Below are 17,368 nucleotides of genomic sequence, written 5' to 3'. Positions count from 1 at the left end.
TAATTATCCCCGCTGGGTGACGGTCTGTGCGGAGTCTGCACGTTCTCCCAGTGTGTGCGTGGGTTACCTCCGGGTGCTCTGGTTTCCTCCCACAGTCCAAAGATGTGCAGGTTAGGTGGATTGGCCGCGATAAATTGCCCTTAGTGTCCAAAAAAGGTTCGGAAAGGTTACTGAGTTATGGGGATAGGGTGGGTGAGGGCTTAAGTGGGTCGGTGCAGACTCGATGGGCCGAATGGCCTCCTTCTGCACCGTATGTTCTACGCTCACATGTATATAAAGAGTCAGCCATCGCTGGGTGCTTGGCGTGACGAAGTGAGCTCTGAAGTGAGCAATAGACAGTCTGTCCCAAAGCAACCCAGTCTGAGAGTATTCTTCACCACGAGACTTGGGGCTTTCTCAGACACCCAGGAGCCCCGAGTACGACCTCGGCCCTTCCCTCGCCACGGATGCCTCCCGCTCCCAGTGCGAGCCTGCGGAGTGCGACTCTGGCCGAACAAAGTCACTCAGGTGGCACTGCCCTCACCCCTGCAGGGCACCCAGGGCCAAATCGTTACTCAGGAGCCGCCATTGTTAATTCAACTCTCTCCCAAAATGTCATCTTTTCCTTACACTCCCCACTTCAACTCACAGGAGACACAAGAAAGAAACGAACAGATAAGCTCCAAGCAGTGTCCTTGGTCGAGATATATTCCTGTTTATGTTGTTGAAATAATGCACTATACAATGACATTATAACCCCACAGACAGCAGAAGCATTGCAGGCTGGGTAGACATCTATTACCGCATGAAACACACTTCTAGAAAGTTCGGAAACGAAAGAGGAAACATTTTTTTTCACACGTAAACAGAACCTGCACGCTCCCTTGGGTATAAATGATATCGAGTGTAGAAAAGAGCGGGGGTTTCAACACACCAGTATCTCTCCTCGACTCTGAGAACGGCAGGTGGGTTGGGGGAAGAGTGGGGGTGGGGGGGGGGGGGGTGCTGGAACGGGGTGGGGGGTTGGGGAGAGGGACGGATAAAACGTACATACGGCAAAAAACAGAGAAGTGGTTTTACACAACCGTTAACCACTGCAGTCACGTCGCCAAATTGGAATCCTGTCCTCCAGCCCTGACCAGCCGACGCGGAGTTGTACGGTGATCCGATTCGGCAGGCTCCGCCGGAGCCCAACTGGTGACTCAAGTTCGATAAGCAGCCCGGTGCTGAGGCTGCGGCCTACGTGGCTAGGCTTTCAAGAGGCAGTCGCGCTTTTTCTTGTCCAGGCAAGCAAGACCCCCCCCCCCTCCCCACCACACAGCCTGTTCACAGCATCATGTCCGTGAGAGGCCGACGCTTTGGCGACCGAGACCTTTGTTAACACATTTCGACCAAAAGCGATCACAACTTTCGCTTGCCTTTTCTCCCTTAAATCTCAACCAATTATGTTTGTATAATCTCCACAGAGGTGTCATTTTTTTCAATCAGGTAGGATGGATGCGGACATTCTGCACTGGCTCCTTGAAGCTTCTAGGATGTCAGGGTTGTAGCAACGTAACAGGAAATTGCCACCCATGCCAGACTGGCGTGGATGCATGCACCGAGTGAGCGCCCGTTCCTTGGATCTGTGTAGTTTGGTAATTCATCCACATCTGTAATCTTGTCCTCGTTCAGTGCAGGAACTTGTGTCTGAAAGAGGAAAATAGTGCCACTCTAGTTTTCCGTCAGAAAATATCACAGTAAGAACTTACTTACGTTCACGTTACATCTTTGCCCACACCCTGCTCTCGGCTTGTCACAAGCTCAATTCTCATCCCTGGTTTCAAATCCTGCCGCGTCCTGCAGTCTCTTCCCAACCTCCTCCAACCCAACAACCCTCCAAAAGGCGAGGGGCGTTCCGCCTATTCTTCCCCATCCCCGATTTTGATCGCCCGCACCATACCCTCTTTGAATGTTTGCCATTGCTTGTCCGCTGTCATCCCTTTAAGTAACATTCCCTAATCGATCATTGCCGACTTACGCCACATACCTTTATTTAGATTCAGGATACTCGTCTCAGGTTAAACTACTTCACTCTCTGAGTGATGAAAAATCATATTATGGTCACTCATCCCCAAAGGGCCTCGCACAACTAGATTGCCATTGATTCCTTTCTCATTACACAATACCCTGTCTAGGATGGCCTGCTCTCCAGAAAACCATCCTGTACACACTCCAGGAATTCCTCCTCTATGGTATTGTTACAAATTTGATTTGCTCAATCTATAAGCAGATTGAAATCACCCACAATTACAAATGTTCCTTTATTGCATGCTTCACGAATTTCCTGTTTGATGCCAGCATCACCACTACACTTTGTGGGGAGGGAAGAGGGGGGGGGGTCGATATACAATCCTCACAAACATTTTTTGCCCCTTGGTATTTCCCAGCTCTACCCATACAGATTCCACATTGTCGGAGCTAATATCCTTACTCACTGTTGCGTTAATTTCCTCTTGAACGAACACTGTCACTCCACACCTTTTCCCGTTTTGTCTGTCCTTACTAAATACTGAACATGCCCGGATGTTCATTTCCCATCCCTGGTCACCCTGCAGCCACGTCTCCGTAATCCTGACTAAGCCAGATCTGCTTCCATCTATTTGTGTGATTAATTCATCCGCTCTGTTACGAATGCTCCGCTCATGAAGGCGCAAAGCTTGTCTTTCTGACAATCCTTGGCCCGTTCCCACTATTTCTCCCCGTGCGCCAGTTTGATTCTGGCTCTTGATTTCGCTGCTTGTCGCTTCTCTTATTTTCCTTTCCGCCTTTTGTTCTTGTCTGTGTTTCTCCCGCCCCTGACTCTTTGCACAGCTTCAAACCCGAGGTGAGCACTGGGGTGGTCCCTGGTGTTAATGCAGGAAGCGGTTCCCAGGCTGAAGGCCACCTCACTCCAGGCGGCACCGGCGATATGCGCTCACCCAGGGCTCCTCCTGATCCATCAATCTCATGACTCCTTTCCCGCTTGGATAAGAAGGTGACGGGGTGGGGGTGGGGGGGGGAGCTGAACTCCACCTCAAAAGGTGCAACGTACCTCGTGGAGACAGAGACTCTGTTCTTTGGAAGCGTTGAACTTTGCTCCTTGATCCTGCAACAAAAAAAGACCATCATTGATTTATCGATCGTGCGTATACACGAAACAGAGGCATGGAATCCCCCCCCCCCCCCCCCCGCCCCCCCCCACCCCGACCCCTTCCCCGCCCCTCTCCCCATCGCCCGGTCGGCATTGGCTGCCAGTGGGATTCAAGTCCCTCCGAGGACAATGGGCACTCGCTGGTCATTCTGCCACGGAATCCACCGCGGGGGTGTCGGACATTCGCGGCCAAAGTCTCGAGACAATTGCTCCATCTCTGCTTGACCAAGACTCAGCCAGACCCAAAACGTGATCTCCCTTCTCTCTCTCTCGCGCTCCGCAGATGCTGGCAGACCTGCTGAGATGATGCATCATTTTCTGGGTTGGTTTTTTTTGTTTGCACCCTCTCCCCTCCGATCATCAGTTCTAAGGTCACAAATTCGGGAAGAAAGGGGAGCCGGAGGCCATTCAGTCTATGGGGTGTACTTTGCCATTCCACAAGATCGTGGTTTGTCTGATCCTGATCTTTATTCCACTTTCCTGTCTGTAACACCCCCCCTCCCTTTGACTCGCTTGTCGGTCGAAATCTCGGCCTTGGACGGAGCCCGTCAGTGACCCACAGCCCCCTCGCTGCTCTCTGGGTTGGAGAGTTCCAAACAATAACCATCCTATCCGAGTCTGAAAACAAAGGGCCTCCCAGTTGAGCGCAGCTTCGTTCAGCTTGCTCCCTCGGTGTGAAAAATGGTTCAAATCCCTCAAGAAAGGGTTGACCCTGGGACTCCAAGCAGGGGAAGGCTTTCAGAAGCTGGCGATGGGGGTCGCACAACTCGCTTCTGACATGTCAAGGGAGCGAGTTTCTCAAGGAGGTCAGCGTGTTCGTTGAGCCTCTGCTTCCCTTCTGCGCGAGCAATGTGTTCACGAGAAATAAACTCATCAATCATTCCCTGACTACCCATAGACTCCGGAGCAGATTCATAAATTCAGACACGGGCATCCACACGGGCATGTGTTGTAACGTTTGCCGGTATCAGCGGCACCCCACAGAATAACACCCTCGCTTTCGAGCCAGAAGGCCGGGATATGCCAATATTTTTTTTTCTTCTTTTTTAAAAATTTAGTGTATCCAATTCATTCCTTGCAATGAAGGGGCAATTTAGCGTGGCCAATCCACCTACCCGGCACATCTTTGGGTTGTGGGGGTGAGACCCACGCAAACACGGGGAAGAATGTGCAAACCCCACACGGACAGTGACCCAGAGCCGGGATCGAACCTGGGACCTCGGCGCCGTGAGGCAGCAGTGCTAACCCACCACGCCACCGTGCTGCCCGATATGCCAATATGCCTTCAGTCCAGCACATTAGGTCTTCGCCGTGAGGGTGGGGATGGCTGGTGATCTGCTTATTTCTGCCTTGCCGGCGCTGGACTGGGGTGGGCACAACGCCAGGTTCAAGTCCAACAGGTCCATTCGAAATCACGAGCTTTCGGAGCGCTGCTCCTTCCTCAGCCGGTACGGGCCTCGCTCTGCATCACGGTCCAGCTGTCCGGCCCACTGAGCTAAACCGGCCCCCGATCCTCGTAACGACAGTGTCAAGTTACGGTGCACAAAACCGAGTTCCTGCTGCTGCGCAATGGCGATGAACTGACCGTGAAGGAGATCATCAGGGAGAAATGCCACAATTCTGCACAATCCAAACGGCTGTTTGGGTGGATTGGCCACGGTCACTTGCCCCTTAGTGTACAGAGCTGTGCAGGCTCGGTGTGGTTACGGGGATAGGGCGGGGGAATGAGCGAGCCTGGGCAGGGTGCTCTTTCCGAGGGTCGGCGCAGACTCGATGGGCCGAATGACCTCCTCCTGCACTGTCGGGATCCTACGATTCTACGAAACATGGAGCAACAAGTCAAAAGGTGTGCGAAGGAAGGCCCCCCTGAACGTTTCAGCCCTATCGACTGTGGCTGAAATATGATCGTGAGCCCAGGAAGGACCACGGAATAATGGACTGGTTCAGCTGGCGATATTGGCCGTTCCAGAAGTGTTGGCCCGGGAACAGGCGGCAGGCGGCGCCTGGTTTCTGGTCCTCAGGGTGGCATCTCCGACAGTGCGCCCCCCCCCCCCCCCCCCCCAGTGCCACCCCGGAATGGCAGCCTGGTCGAGGTGCTCGAATGGTCCGGAGTGAGACTTGGCCACCCGACTTTCGGACATTGAGGCGGGTGTTGCATTGCTGAGCAATGGCTGGTACCCCTCAGGTTCAGAGAGTGCCCTTGAAGCTCAGATCATGAGCAGCAGACATTTTTGAAATAAATCTTCTTTCAACACATAAACGTGTCGTGTATTTTTAAAAAATATACGCAATTGGCGTGGAAGGACTCTGGAGTAATCAATAAACTGACAGTCTGACAGTCACAAACTGAGAGGGCTCCTCGATGAGTGTCAGGAACCGAATCAATGCCAGTTGTAAGAGGTACTTAGTACAACTCCACTCAGAAGTGCTGCCACCTGCGTTGGCCACTTCCCGACTTAAAATGGAGGTCCGCAAAGACTGCAGGGAAATTCAGCCAAGCCAGGAAAAACTATCAAGGGCAAAGTCTCCTGTGTATTAGAACTTGCAAAAGCCCAGACAGCACTGAAACTCTCAGCCATCTGCATAGTAATAAGCGATCCCCGGGAACAATTGAAACATGTAAGGTGAATAAGGCCAAGCCAGACTCCTCGGCGCCAGCAGGAGCCAAGACAAAGGCCAACGGACACTTAGGGACCGCCCAGCGATCAGGGAACGGATCCAGTATTGGAGAAATCGATCCAAGTGATTAGAACGTAGTCCAATCACTTGGAACCAGATACGGGGTCCGCCCCAAAGGGGCGTGAAGCCCCTGGGGACTATAAAATAAAGCCCCCAAGTTCAAATCGTCCTTCTTGGCAGGGTCACTCAGCAACTCGAATCAACCCTTGAGAGTGAACCGTCTAAGCTGCCGCATCAACCAAGTAAGTCTCCAGTTAACGCTCGCTACGAGACAGGCGCTCCTAGCTCCCAGTCCGTACCAGCTTTTGAATCCTGCAGACTCAGATCGAACGAAAGGCCATTTGTTCCCCTGGCCTGGTGGGCCAGTTCCGAAGCTAAGTGTAGGCCTTTTAGTGATAGAGAATAGTCTAGAAAGTAGAGTTTATGCATGAGTAGTGATTTACTGTGTATAATAAATGTGTTTTGATTTGAATCTTACTAATCGGTGTGTTGAGGTATTGATCGGTACTTGAACCTGAACCTCGTGGCGGTATCATAAAGATACCTGGCGACTCTCGAGCAAAGGTTAAACAAACAGAGCAAATTACGAATTAAGAGCCAACCAAAAGTTAGCAACAGAAGACATTTTGTCTCCGCAGTGGGGTATGAGATGCATAATTCTCCTCCCAGTATTATTAATAATCCCTCCGCACATGACTTGGTGCTGTGACAGCTCACTCAAGCAGACCAGCACTGCACATTAAAACCTTCGCAACGTTCATTCCCTTTTTTGCAAATAATTGATGGGTTGAGTAAAAAAGAACGCCCTGGTCAGGATCTCGTCGTCTAACTCACCCGCCTCGTTCATTAAGTGCCTCCTGCCTCACTCGCCGCTAACATCACTCGCTGCCGAAATTAGCACATTAACAAGGGATTGTCACCACACGATTCCAATTGCTTCAAATTCTTCTTCTCTTTTGACTCATTCAATTCTTTCTCTGCTGATTGGTTTTGCTTTTAAAATTAGCATCCCACGTTCAAATCCCTCCATGGCCATGTCAACCCCCCCTCCCCCGACACCACCCGCTTCAACCAACCCCCTTCTCCAGCTCCTGCATCCCTCCCTGTCTCTGTAACCTCCTGCAGTCCCTACACCACTCCCTACCTCTGTAACCTCGCAGTCCCTCCATTCCTCCCTATCTCTGTCACCTCCTCCAGCCCCTACACCCCTCCCTATCTCTGTGACCTCGCAGTCCCTCCAACCCTCCTATCTCTGTAACCTCCTCCAGCCCCTACACCCCCTCCCTATCTCTGTAACCTCCTCCAGCCCCTACACCCCTCCCTATCTCTGTCACCTCCTCCAGCCCCTACAGCCCTCCCTATCTCTGTAACCTCCTCCAGTCCCTACACCCTCCCTATCTCTGTAACCCCCTCCAGTCCCTACACCCTCCCTATCTCTGTAACCTCCTCCAGCCCCTACACCCTCCCTATCTCTGTAACCTCCTCCAGTCCCCACACCCTCCCTATCTCTGTAACCTCCTCCAGTCCCTACACCCTCCCTATCTCTGTAACCTCCTCCAGCCCCTACACCCTCCCTATCTCTGTAACCTCCTCCACCCCCTACACCCCTCCCTATCTCTGTAACCTCCTCCAGTCCCTACACCCCTCCCTATCTCTGTAACCTCCTCCAGCCCCTACACCCTCCCTATCTCTGTAACCTCCTCCAGCCCCTACACCCCTCCCTATCTCTGTAACCTCCTCCAGCCCCCTACACCCTCCCTATCTCTGTAACCTCCTCCAGCCCCTACACCCCTCCCTATCTCTGTAACCTCCTCCAGTCCCTCCATCCCTCCCTATCTCTGTGACCTCGCAGTCCCTCCATTCCTCCCTATCGCTGTCACCTCCTCCAGCCCCTACACCCTCCCTATCTCTGTGACCTCGCAGTCCCTCCAACCCTCCTATCTCTGTAACCTCCTCCAGTCCCTACAGCCCTCCCTATCTCTGTGACCTCGCAGTCCCTCCAACCCTCCCTATCTCTGTAACCTCCTCCAGCCCCTACAGCCCTCCCTATCTCTGTGACCTCGCAGTCCCTCCATTCCTCCCTATCTCTGTCACCTCCTCCAGCCCCTACAGCCCTCCCTATCTCTGTGACCTCGCAGTCCCTCCAACCCTCCTATCTCTGTAACCTCCTCCAGCCCCCTACACCCCTCCCTATCTCTGTAACCTCCTGCAGTCCCTACACCCCTCCCTATCTCTGTAACCTCGCAGTCCCTCCAACCCTCCCTCTCTGTAACCTTGCAGTCCCTCCAACCCTCCCTATCTCTGTAACCTCGCAGTCCCTCCAACCCTCCTATCTCTGTAACCTCCTCCAGCCCCCTACACCCCTCCCTATCTCTGTGACCTCCTGCAGTCCTTCCAACCCTCCCTATCTCTGTAACCTCCTCCAGCCTCCTACACCCCTCTCTATCTCTGTAACCTCCACCAGTCCCTACACCCCCTCCCTATCTCTGTAACCTCCTCCAGCCCCCTACACCCCTCCCTATCTCTGTAACCTCCTCCACCCCTCCATCCCTCCCTATCTCTGTAACCTCCTCCAGCCCCTACACCCCCTCCCTATCTCTGTAACCTCTTTCAGCCCCCTACACCCCTCCCTATCTCTGTAACCTACTCCAGCCTCCTACACCCCTCTCTATCTGTAACCTCCACCAGTCCCTACACCCCCTCCCTATCTCTGTAACCTCCTCCAGCCCCCTACACCCCTCCCTATCTCTGTAACCTCCTCCAGCCCCTCCATCCCTTCTTATCTCTGTAACCTCCTCCAGCCCCTACACCCACTCCCTATCTCTGTAACCTCCACCAGTCCTTACACCCCCTCCCTATCTCTGTAACCTCCTCCAGCCCCCTACACCCCTCCCTATCTCTGTAACCTCCTCCAGCCCCCTACACCCCTCCCTATCTCTCTAACCTCCTCCAGCCCCTACACCCCTCCCTATCTCTGTAACCTCCACCAGTCCCTACACCCCCTCCCTATCTCTGTAACCTCCTCCAGCCCCCTACACCCCTCCCTATCTCTGTAACCTCCTCCAGCCCCTCCATCCCTTCCTATCTCTGTAACCTCCTCCAGCCCCTACACCCCCTCCCTATCTCTGTAACCTCCTCCAGCCCCCTACACCCCTCCCTATCTCTGTAACCTCCTCCAGCCCCCTACACCCCTCCCTATCTCTGAAACCTCCTCCAGCCCCCTATACCCCTCCCTATCTCTGTCACCTCCACCAGTCCCTACACCCCTCCCTATCTCTGTCACCTCCACCAGTCCCTACACCCCCTCCCTATCTCTGTAACCTCCTCCAGCCCCCTACACCCCTCCCTATCTCTGTAACCTCCTCCAGCCCCTCCATCCCTCCCTATCTCTGTAACCTCCTCCAGCCCCTACATCCCTCCCGATCTCTGTAACCTCCTCCAGTCCGACAACCCTCCCTATCGCTGTAACCTCCTCCAGACCCTACATCCCTCCCGATCTCTGTAACCTTCTCCAGACCGACAACCCTCCCTATCTCTGTAACCTCCTCCAGCCCCTACATCCCTCCCGATCTCTGTAACCTCCTCCAGCCCCTACACCCTCCCTATCTCTGTAACCTCCACCAGTCCCTACACCACTCCCTATCTCTGTAACCTCCACCAGTCCCTACACCCCCTCCCGATCTCTGTAACCTTCTCCAGTCCAACAACCCTCCCTATCTCTGTAACCTCCTCCAGCCCCTACATCCTTCCCGATCTCTGTAACCTCCTCCAGCCCCTACAGCCCTCCCTATCTCTGTAACCACCTCCAGCCCCTACATCCTTCCCGATCTCTGTAACCTCCTCCAGCCCCTACAGCCCTCCCTATCTCTGTAACCTTCCCCAGCCCCTACATCCCTCCCTATCTCTGTAACTTTCTCCAGCCCCTACAACCCTCCCTATCTCTGTAACCTTCCCCAGCCCCTACATCCCTCCCGATCTCTGTAACCTTCTCCAGCCCCTACACCCTCCCTATCTCTGTAACCCCCTCCAGCCCCTACATCCCTCCTGATCTCTGTAACCTCCTCCAGCCCCTACAGCCCTCCCTATCTCTGTAACCTTCCCCAGCCCCTACATCCCTCCCTATCTCTGTAACCTTCTACAGCCCCTACACCCTCCCTATCTCTGTAACCTCCTCCAGCTACTACACCCCTCCCTATCTCTGTAACCTTCTCCAGCCCCTACGCCCTCCCTATCTCTGTAACCTTCTCCAGCCCCTACATCCTTCCCTATCTCTGTAACCTTCACCAGCCCCTACATCCCTCCCTATCTCTGTCACGTCCTCCAGTCCGACAACCCTCCCTATCTCTGTAACCTCCTCCAGCCCCTACACCCCTCCCTATCTCTGTAACCTCCTCCAGACCCCTACACCCCTCCCTATCTCTGTAACCTCCTCCCGCCCCTACAACCCTCCCTATCTCTGTAACCTCCTCCAGCTACTACACCCCTCCCTATCTCTGTAACCTTCTCCAGCCCCTACGCCCTCCCTACCTCTGTAACCTTCTCCAGCCCCTACATCCCTCCCTATCTCTGTAACCTCCACCAGTCCCTACACCCTCCCTATCTCTGTAACCTCCTCCAGTCCGACAACCCTCCCTATCTCTGTTACCTCCTCCAGTCCCCACACCCTCCCTATCTCTGTAACCTCCTCCAGTCCCCACACCCTCCCTATCTCTGTAACCTCCTCCAGTCCGACACCCCTCCCTATCTCTGTTACCTCCTCCAGCTACTACAACCCTCCAAGACTTTGCACACCCGCAATTCCGGAACTTTGATCTCCATCCCTCCCCTGTTGGCGCCCCTGCCTTCAGCTGCCTGGTACTCCCTCCCGAAACCACCTCCAACCTCTCCAAATCTATCCGTCTCCTCTGTTCACTCGTCAAGCCCCCTTCGACAGCTCATTCCAAACCACCGCCCACAAGGCCACGGGCGGTGCTGCTGGTGCCAGGGAGCCGAGAGCTGGGAGGGTTCCCCCTTCGAGCCGCTCACGGGGAAAGATATCGGCCATTCCTTCACTGGGTCAGAATCCTGGAACGCCCTGCCTAACAGCACGGTGGGTGTACCTACGCCGCAGGGACTGCAGCTCCTTGAACACCTCTGTCTCTGAGCAAGGTGCTGGTTATTCCGACACCTCCGGATGTGCTGCCTAGGCAAATGTGTGTCTCGTTACAATCCACAGGGGGAGGATTTACAGCATCAACGGCGCTATAGAAATGCAATTTGCAGCTCTTGTTGCATTCTTCTGTCAGTTGTGTCACCATTAAATGGAAATGAATGTCCAAACAACAAAAAATGGACCCGCGATTGAGGCTATACAGATTTGTCATGGGTTTGGCTGAGCGCAGATTTACTTGGAGAATTATTTTGCACCAACTCCTCTGGCGATATGAATCAGAAATTGTTCTTTGACTTGAATTTGTAAAAAACCAATGTCACTGCCTCAGTTCCAGCTATGATGCAGATGTAAATCTCCTATTTATAGAAGGAGCTCACAGATGAGTGACACCATCGCCTCTTCCAGCGCACCACTGCGAGCAGCTGGGAGAGGGTTGGCAATAATCATCCTTGACCAACCGCATGGACTTCAGGTTAGAACAGGACAGGGTTTCACACAGACTTCAATCAATCTGATCATGTGCGGGCTCGACCAAGAGTAATAATGTCTGTGTGAACCACAAATAACCATCCAGATCAGCATTGTGTTAGCCTGTGTCAGCAGCACCGCCCTGTCAGAGGGTCAGTAGTGAGGGAGTGCCGCACTGTCAGAGGGTCAGTACTGAGGGAGCTCCGCACTGACAGAGGGTCAGTACTGAGGGAGTGCTGCACTGTGAGAGGGTCAGTACTGAGGGAGTGCCGCACTGTCAGAGGGTCAGTACTGAGGGAGTGCCGCACTGTCAGAGGGTCAGTACTGAGGGAGTGCCGCACTGTCGGAGGGTCAGTACTGAGGGAGTGCCGCACTGTCAGAGGGTCAGTACTGAGGGAGTGCTGTACTGTCAGAGGGTCAGTACTGAGGGAGTGCCGCACTGTCAGAGGGTCAGTACTGAGGGAGTGTCGCACTGTCAGAGGGTCAGTACTGAGGGAGCGCCGCACTGTCAGGGGGTCAGTGCTGAGGGAGTGCCGCACTGTCAGAGGGTCAGTACTGAGGGAGTGCTGCACTGTCAGAGGGTCAGTACTGAGGGAGTGCCGCACTGTCAGAGGGTCAGTACTGAGGGAGTGCTGCACTGTCAGAGGGTCAGTACTGAGGGAGTGGTGCACTGTCAGAGGGTCAGTACTGAGGGAGTGCCGCACTGTCAGAGGGTCAGTACCGAGGGAGCGCCGCACTGTCAGAGGGTCAGTACTGAGGGAGTGCTGCACTGTCAGAGGGTCAGTACTGAGGGAGTGCTGCACTGTCAGTGGGTCAGTACTGAGGGAGTGCTGCACTGTCAGAGGGTCAGTATTAAGGGAGTGCCGCACTATCAGAGGGTCAGTACTGAGGGAGTGCTGCACTGTCAGAGGGTCAGTACTGAGGGAGTGCCGCACTATCAGAGGGTCAGTACTGAGGGAGTGGTGCACTGTCAGAGGGTCAGTACTGAGGGAGTGCCGCACTGTCAGAGGATCAGTACTGAGGGAGTGCCGCACTGTCAGAGGGTCAGTACCGAGGGAGCGCCGCACTGTCAGAGGGTCAGTACTGAGGGAGTGCTGCACTGTCAGAGGGTCAGTACTGAGGGAGTGCTGCACTGTCAGTGGGTCAGTTCTGAGGGAGTGCTGCACTGTCAGAGGGTCAGTATTGAGGGAGTGCCGCACTATCAGAGGGTCAGTACTGAGGGAGTGCTGTACTGTCAGAGGGTCAGTACTGAGGGAGTGCTGCACTGTCAGAGGGTCAGTACTGAGGGAGTGCCGCACTGTCAGAGGGTCAGGACTGAGGGAGTGCCGCACTGTCAGAGGGTCAGTACTGAGAGAGTGCTGCACTGTCAGAGGGTCAGTACTGAGAGAGTGCTGCACTGTCAGAGGGTCAGTACTGAGGGAGTGCCGCACTGTCAGAGGGTCAATACTGAGGGAGTGCCGCACTGTCAGAGGGTCAGTACAGAGGGAGTGCCGCACTGTCAGAGGGTCAGTACTGAGGGAGTGCTGCACTGTCAGAGGGTCAGTACTGAGGGAGTGCTGCACTGTCAGAGGGTCAGTACTGAGGGAGTGCCGCACTGTCAGAGGGTCAGTACTGAGGGAGTGCTGCACTGTCAGAGGGTCAGTACTGAGGGAGCGCCGCACTGTCAGAGGGTCAATACCGAGGGAGTGCCGCACTGTCAGAGGGTCAGTACTGAGGGAGTGCTGCACTGTCAGGGGGTCAGTGCTGAGGGAGTGCTGCACTGTCAGAGGGTCAGTACTGAGGGAGTGCCGCACTGTCAGAGGGTCAGTACTGAGGGAGCACCGCACTGTCAGAGGGTCAGTACTGAGGGAGTGCTGCACTGTCAGAGGGTCAGTACTGAGGGAGCGCCGCACTGTCAGAGGGTCAGTACTGAGGGAGTGCCGCACTGTCAGAGGGTCAGTACTGAGGGAGCGCCGCACTGTCAGAGGGTCAGTACTGAGGGAGTGCCGCACTGTCAGAGGGTCAGTACTGAGGGAGTGCTGCACTGTCAGAGGGTCAGTACTGAGGGAGTGCTGCACTGTCAGAGGGTCAGTACTGTGGGAGTGCTGCACTGTCAGAGGGTCAGTACTGAGGGAGCGCCGCACTGTCAGAGGGTCAGTACTGAGTGAGTGCTGCACTGTCAGAGGGTCAGTACTGAGGGAGTGCCGCACTGTCAGAGGGTCAGTACTGAGGGAATGCTGCACTTTCAGATTGTCAGTACTGAGGGAGTGCTGCACTGTCAGAGGGTCAGTACTGTGGGAGTGCTGCACTGTCAGAGGGTCAGTACTGAGGGAGTGCTGCACTGTCAGAGGGTCAGTACTGAGTGAGTGCTGCACTGTCAGAGGGTCAGTACTGAGGGAGTGCCGCACTGTCAGAGGGTCAGTACTGAGGGAATGCTGCACTTTCAGATTGTCAGTACTGAGGGAGTGCTGCACTGTCAGAGGGTCAGTACTGAGGGAGTGCTGCACTTTCAGATTGTCAGTACTGAGGGACTGCCGCACTGTCAGAGGGTCAGTACTGAGGGAGTGCTGCACTGTCAGAGGGACATTACTGAGGGAGTGCCGCACTGTCAGAGGGTCAGTACTGAGGGAGTGCCGCACTGTCAGAGGGCCAGTACTGAGGGAGTGCTGCACTGTCAGAGGGTCAGTACTGAGGGAGTGCCACACTGTCAGAGGGTCAGTACTGAGTGAGTGCCGCACTGTCAGAGGGTCAGTGCTGAGAGAGTGCTGCACTGTCAGAGTGTCAGTACTGAGGGAGCGCTGCACTGTCAGAGGGTCAGTACTGAGAGAGTGCCGCACTGTCAGAGGGTCAGTACTGAGGGAGCGCTGCACTGTCAGAGGGTCAGTACTGAGAGAGTGCCGCACTGTCAGAGGGTCAGTACTAAGGGAGCGCCACACTGTCACAGGGTCAGTACTGAGGGAGTGCTGCACTGTCAGAGGGTCAGTACTGAGGGAGTGCTGCACTGTCAGAGGGTCAATACTGAGGGAGTGCCGCACTGTCAGAGGGTCAGTACAGAGGGAGTGCCGCACTGTCAGAGGGTCAGTACTGAGGGAGTGCTGCACTGTCAGAGGGTCAGTACTGAGGGAGTGCTGCACTGTCAGAGGGTCAGTACTGAGGGAGCGCCGCACTGTCAGAGGGTCAGTACTGAGGGAGTGCTGCACTGTCAGAGGGTCAGTACTGAGGGAGCGCCGCACTGTCAGAGGGTCAGTACTGAGGGAGTGCTGCACTGTCAGAGGGTCAGTACTGAGGGAGTGCTGCACTGTCAGAGGGTCAGTACTGAGGGAGTGCCGCACTGTCAGAGGGTCAGTACTGAGGGAGTGCCGCACTGTCAGAGGGTCAGTACTGAGGGAGCGCCACACTGTCACAGGGTCAGTACTGAGGGAGTGCTGCACTGTCAGAGGGTCAGTACTGAGGGAGTGCTGCACTGTCAGAGGGTCAGTACTGAGGGAGTGCTGCACTGTCAGAGGGTCAGTACTGAGGGAGTGCCACACTGTCAGAGGGTCAGTACTGAGGGAGTGTCGCACTGTCAGAGGGTCAGTACTGAGGGTGTGCCGCACTGTCAGAGGGTCAGTACTGAGGGAGTGCCGCACTGTCAGAGGGTCAGTACTGAGGGAGCGCCACACTGTCACAGGGTCAGTACTGAGGGAGTGCTGCACTGTCAGAGGGTCAGTACTGAGGGAGCGCCACACTGTCACAGGGTCAGTACTGAGGGAGTGCTGCACTGTCAGAGGGTCAGTACTGAGGGAGCGCCACACTGTCACAGGGTCAGTACTGAGGGAGTGCTGCACTGTCAGAGGGTCAGTACTGAGGGAGTGCTGCACTGACAGACGGTCAGTACTGAGGGAGTGCTGCACTGTCAGAGGGTCAGTACTGAGGGAGTGCCGCACTGTCAGAGGGTCAGTACTGAGGGAGTGCTGTACTGCCAGAGGGTCAGTACTGAGGGAGTGCTGCACTGTCAGAGGGTCAGTACTGAGGGAGTGCCGCACTGTCAGAGGGTCAGTACTGAGGGAGTGCTGCACTGTCAGAGGGTCAGTACTGAGGGAGTGCCGCACTGTCAGAGGGTCAGTACTGAGGGAGTGCCGCACTGTCAGGGGGTCAGTACTGAGGGAGTGCTGCACTGTCAGAGGGTCAGTACTGAGGGACTGCTGCACTGTCAGAGGGTCAGTACTGAGGGAGTGCCGCACTGTCAGAGGGTCAGTACTGAGGGAGTGCCGCACTGTCAGAGGGTCAGTACTGAGGGAGTGCCGCACTGTCAGAGGGTCAGTACTGAGGGAGTGCCGCACTGTCAGGGGGTCAGTACTGAGGGAGTGCTGCACTTTCAGATTGTCAGTACTGAGGGAGTGCCGCACTGTCAGAGGGTCAGTACTGAGGGAGTGCCGCACTGTCAGAGGGTCAGTACTGAGGGAGTGCTGCACTGTCAGAGAGTCAGTACTGAGAGAGTGCCGCACTGTCAGAGGGTCAGTACTGAGGGAGTGCCGCACTGTCAGAGGGTCAGTACTGAGGGAGTGCTGCACTGTCAGAGGGTCAGTACTGAGGGAGTGCCGCACTGTCAGAGGGTCAGTACAGAGGGAGTGCTGCACTGTCAGAGGGTCGTACTGAGGGAGTGCCGCACTGTCAGAGGGTCAGTACTGGGGGAGTGCCGCATTGTCAGAGGGTCAGTACTGAGGGAGAAACTCTTCCCCGACCTTGTGACCTGCCGTCTTCCCACCCGACGCCCGGGACAGACAACGTGCTCCGACTCGGCAGGCTTGATGCAAGGTTCCTCGGAACGGCCCACTCCAGGAAGGGGTGCCTCCGGAATGCGATCTCGCCTGGAGGTTTGTCAAGCAGGAACTTAAACCTTCCCCGGCAATAAAAGCAGAAAGTGCGAGAAAATCTCAGCAGATGTGACCGGCAGCATCGGTGGAGAGAGAAATCGAGTTAACATTCCGAGCCCGATATGTCTCTTCCTCGGGGTTCAGGCGAGAGGGAAGAACGGGATGGCTTTTCTCCTGTTCACAAAGGGTGAGGACCAGGCAGAGCTCCTCTCATATCAGGAGATGGTAACCAGACAAAGGGAGTGTCCATGATAGTATTAAAGACTAAAGCAGCTGTTAATAGCAGTAAAAGGTCAGGGCAGATTGAAGCCAGATAACAGGGTGTGTTCATGGCTGGACAAGGGTCAGTGCCGGCTGAAAGCAAAACGCGAGAAGAGGTTACAGGATGGGCGCTTCGGGCGACAGGGGAGGGGCTGGAGAAATTAAACGGGGGGGGCAGCAGCGTCGCAGTCTCGGGGTGAGGAGTCGGACTGAGGTGTGGGCAAGTTCCTTCAGTCAGAGGGTCAGGAAGCTTTGGAATTCTCTGCCCCGGAGGACCGTGAACGTCTTGCCGTCGAGTAAATCCAAGATCAGTAGATTTCCGTGCAGGGAGGGAAAGGTGGGGCGTAGACGGGAGAGTGGAGTTTACACAGAAGATCGGCCTTGATCTTGCGGTATGGCAGAGCGTGCTTGGGGAGACGTACAGCCCACTCGTGGTCCGAATCCTTGGAGCTCGGCCTGCACAAGCCAGAGTAAATAATCAGAATGCAAAGGAAGAGCTAAACCCACATTCGGATAATTTGAGTCTGAAAGGCTGTAACTCACTGAACCATTATTCATCCTCATTAGATGCAAGTGTGGCTAAGCACCTGTAATCAGGGACGCTTTTCAAATGTTTATACTGCGGCAATAAAGATACATTAAACGTAAGAGAAAACACAGAGCAGTTCCTCAGTGAGGGAGACCTTTCAGAAACGCACGGGAAATTGCAATTGAAGGGCCAGCAATGTGAATGAATGAGTGCCTGGTCGCAATAACTGAGCAGGCCCCCAACGCCCTTTGGACGATTTGGGTTTTCTCGGGGTCTGGCCACTTCTGTCGGCA

At 54.9% G+C, this 17,368-nt stretch overlaps 1 protein-coding gene across 1 annotated transcript in view; it reads right to left on the bottom strand.

The window, feature by feature from the left end:
- Positions 1 to 678: 678 nt before the first annotated feature.
- LOC140396821 (GDNF family receptor alpha-2-like) overlaps positions 679 to 17,368 on the bottom strand; it is a 431,885-nt gene continuing 415,195 nt past the window's right edge. The window contains exons 8-9 of the mRNA XM_072485576.1: positions 3,053 to 3,106; positions 679 to 1,668 (exon numbers count right to left, since the gene is read on the bottom strand). Coding sequence (XP_072341677.1) covers positions 1,510 to 1,668; positions 3,053 to 3,106 — 213 coding nt within the window. The 3' untranslated portion in view covers positions 679 to 1,509. The remainder of the gene's footprint in view (positions 1,669 to 3,052; positions 3,107 to 17,368) is intronic.

Source organism: Scyliorhinus torazame, chromosome 20 (assembly GCF_047496885.1).
Source record: "Scyliorhinus torazame isolate Kashiwa2021f chromosome 20, sScyTor2.1, whole genome shotgun sequence".
Classification (NCBI taxonomy): Eukaryota; Metazoa; Chordata; class Chondrichthyes; order Carcharhiniformes; family Scyliorhinidae; genus Scyliorhinus; species Scyliorhinus torazame.
The sequence above is the reverse complement of the archived record's forward strand: the minus strand, read 5'-3'. Positions and strand labels throughout refer to the sequence as shown.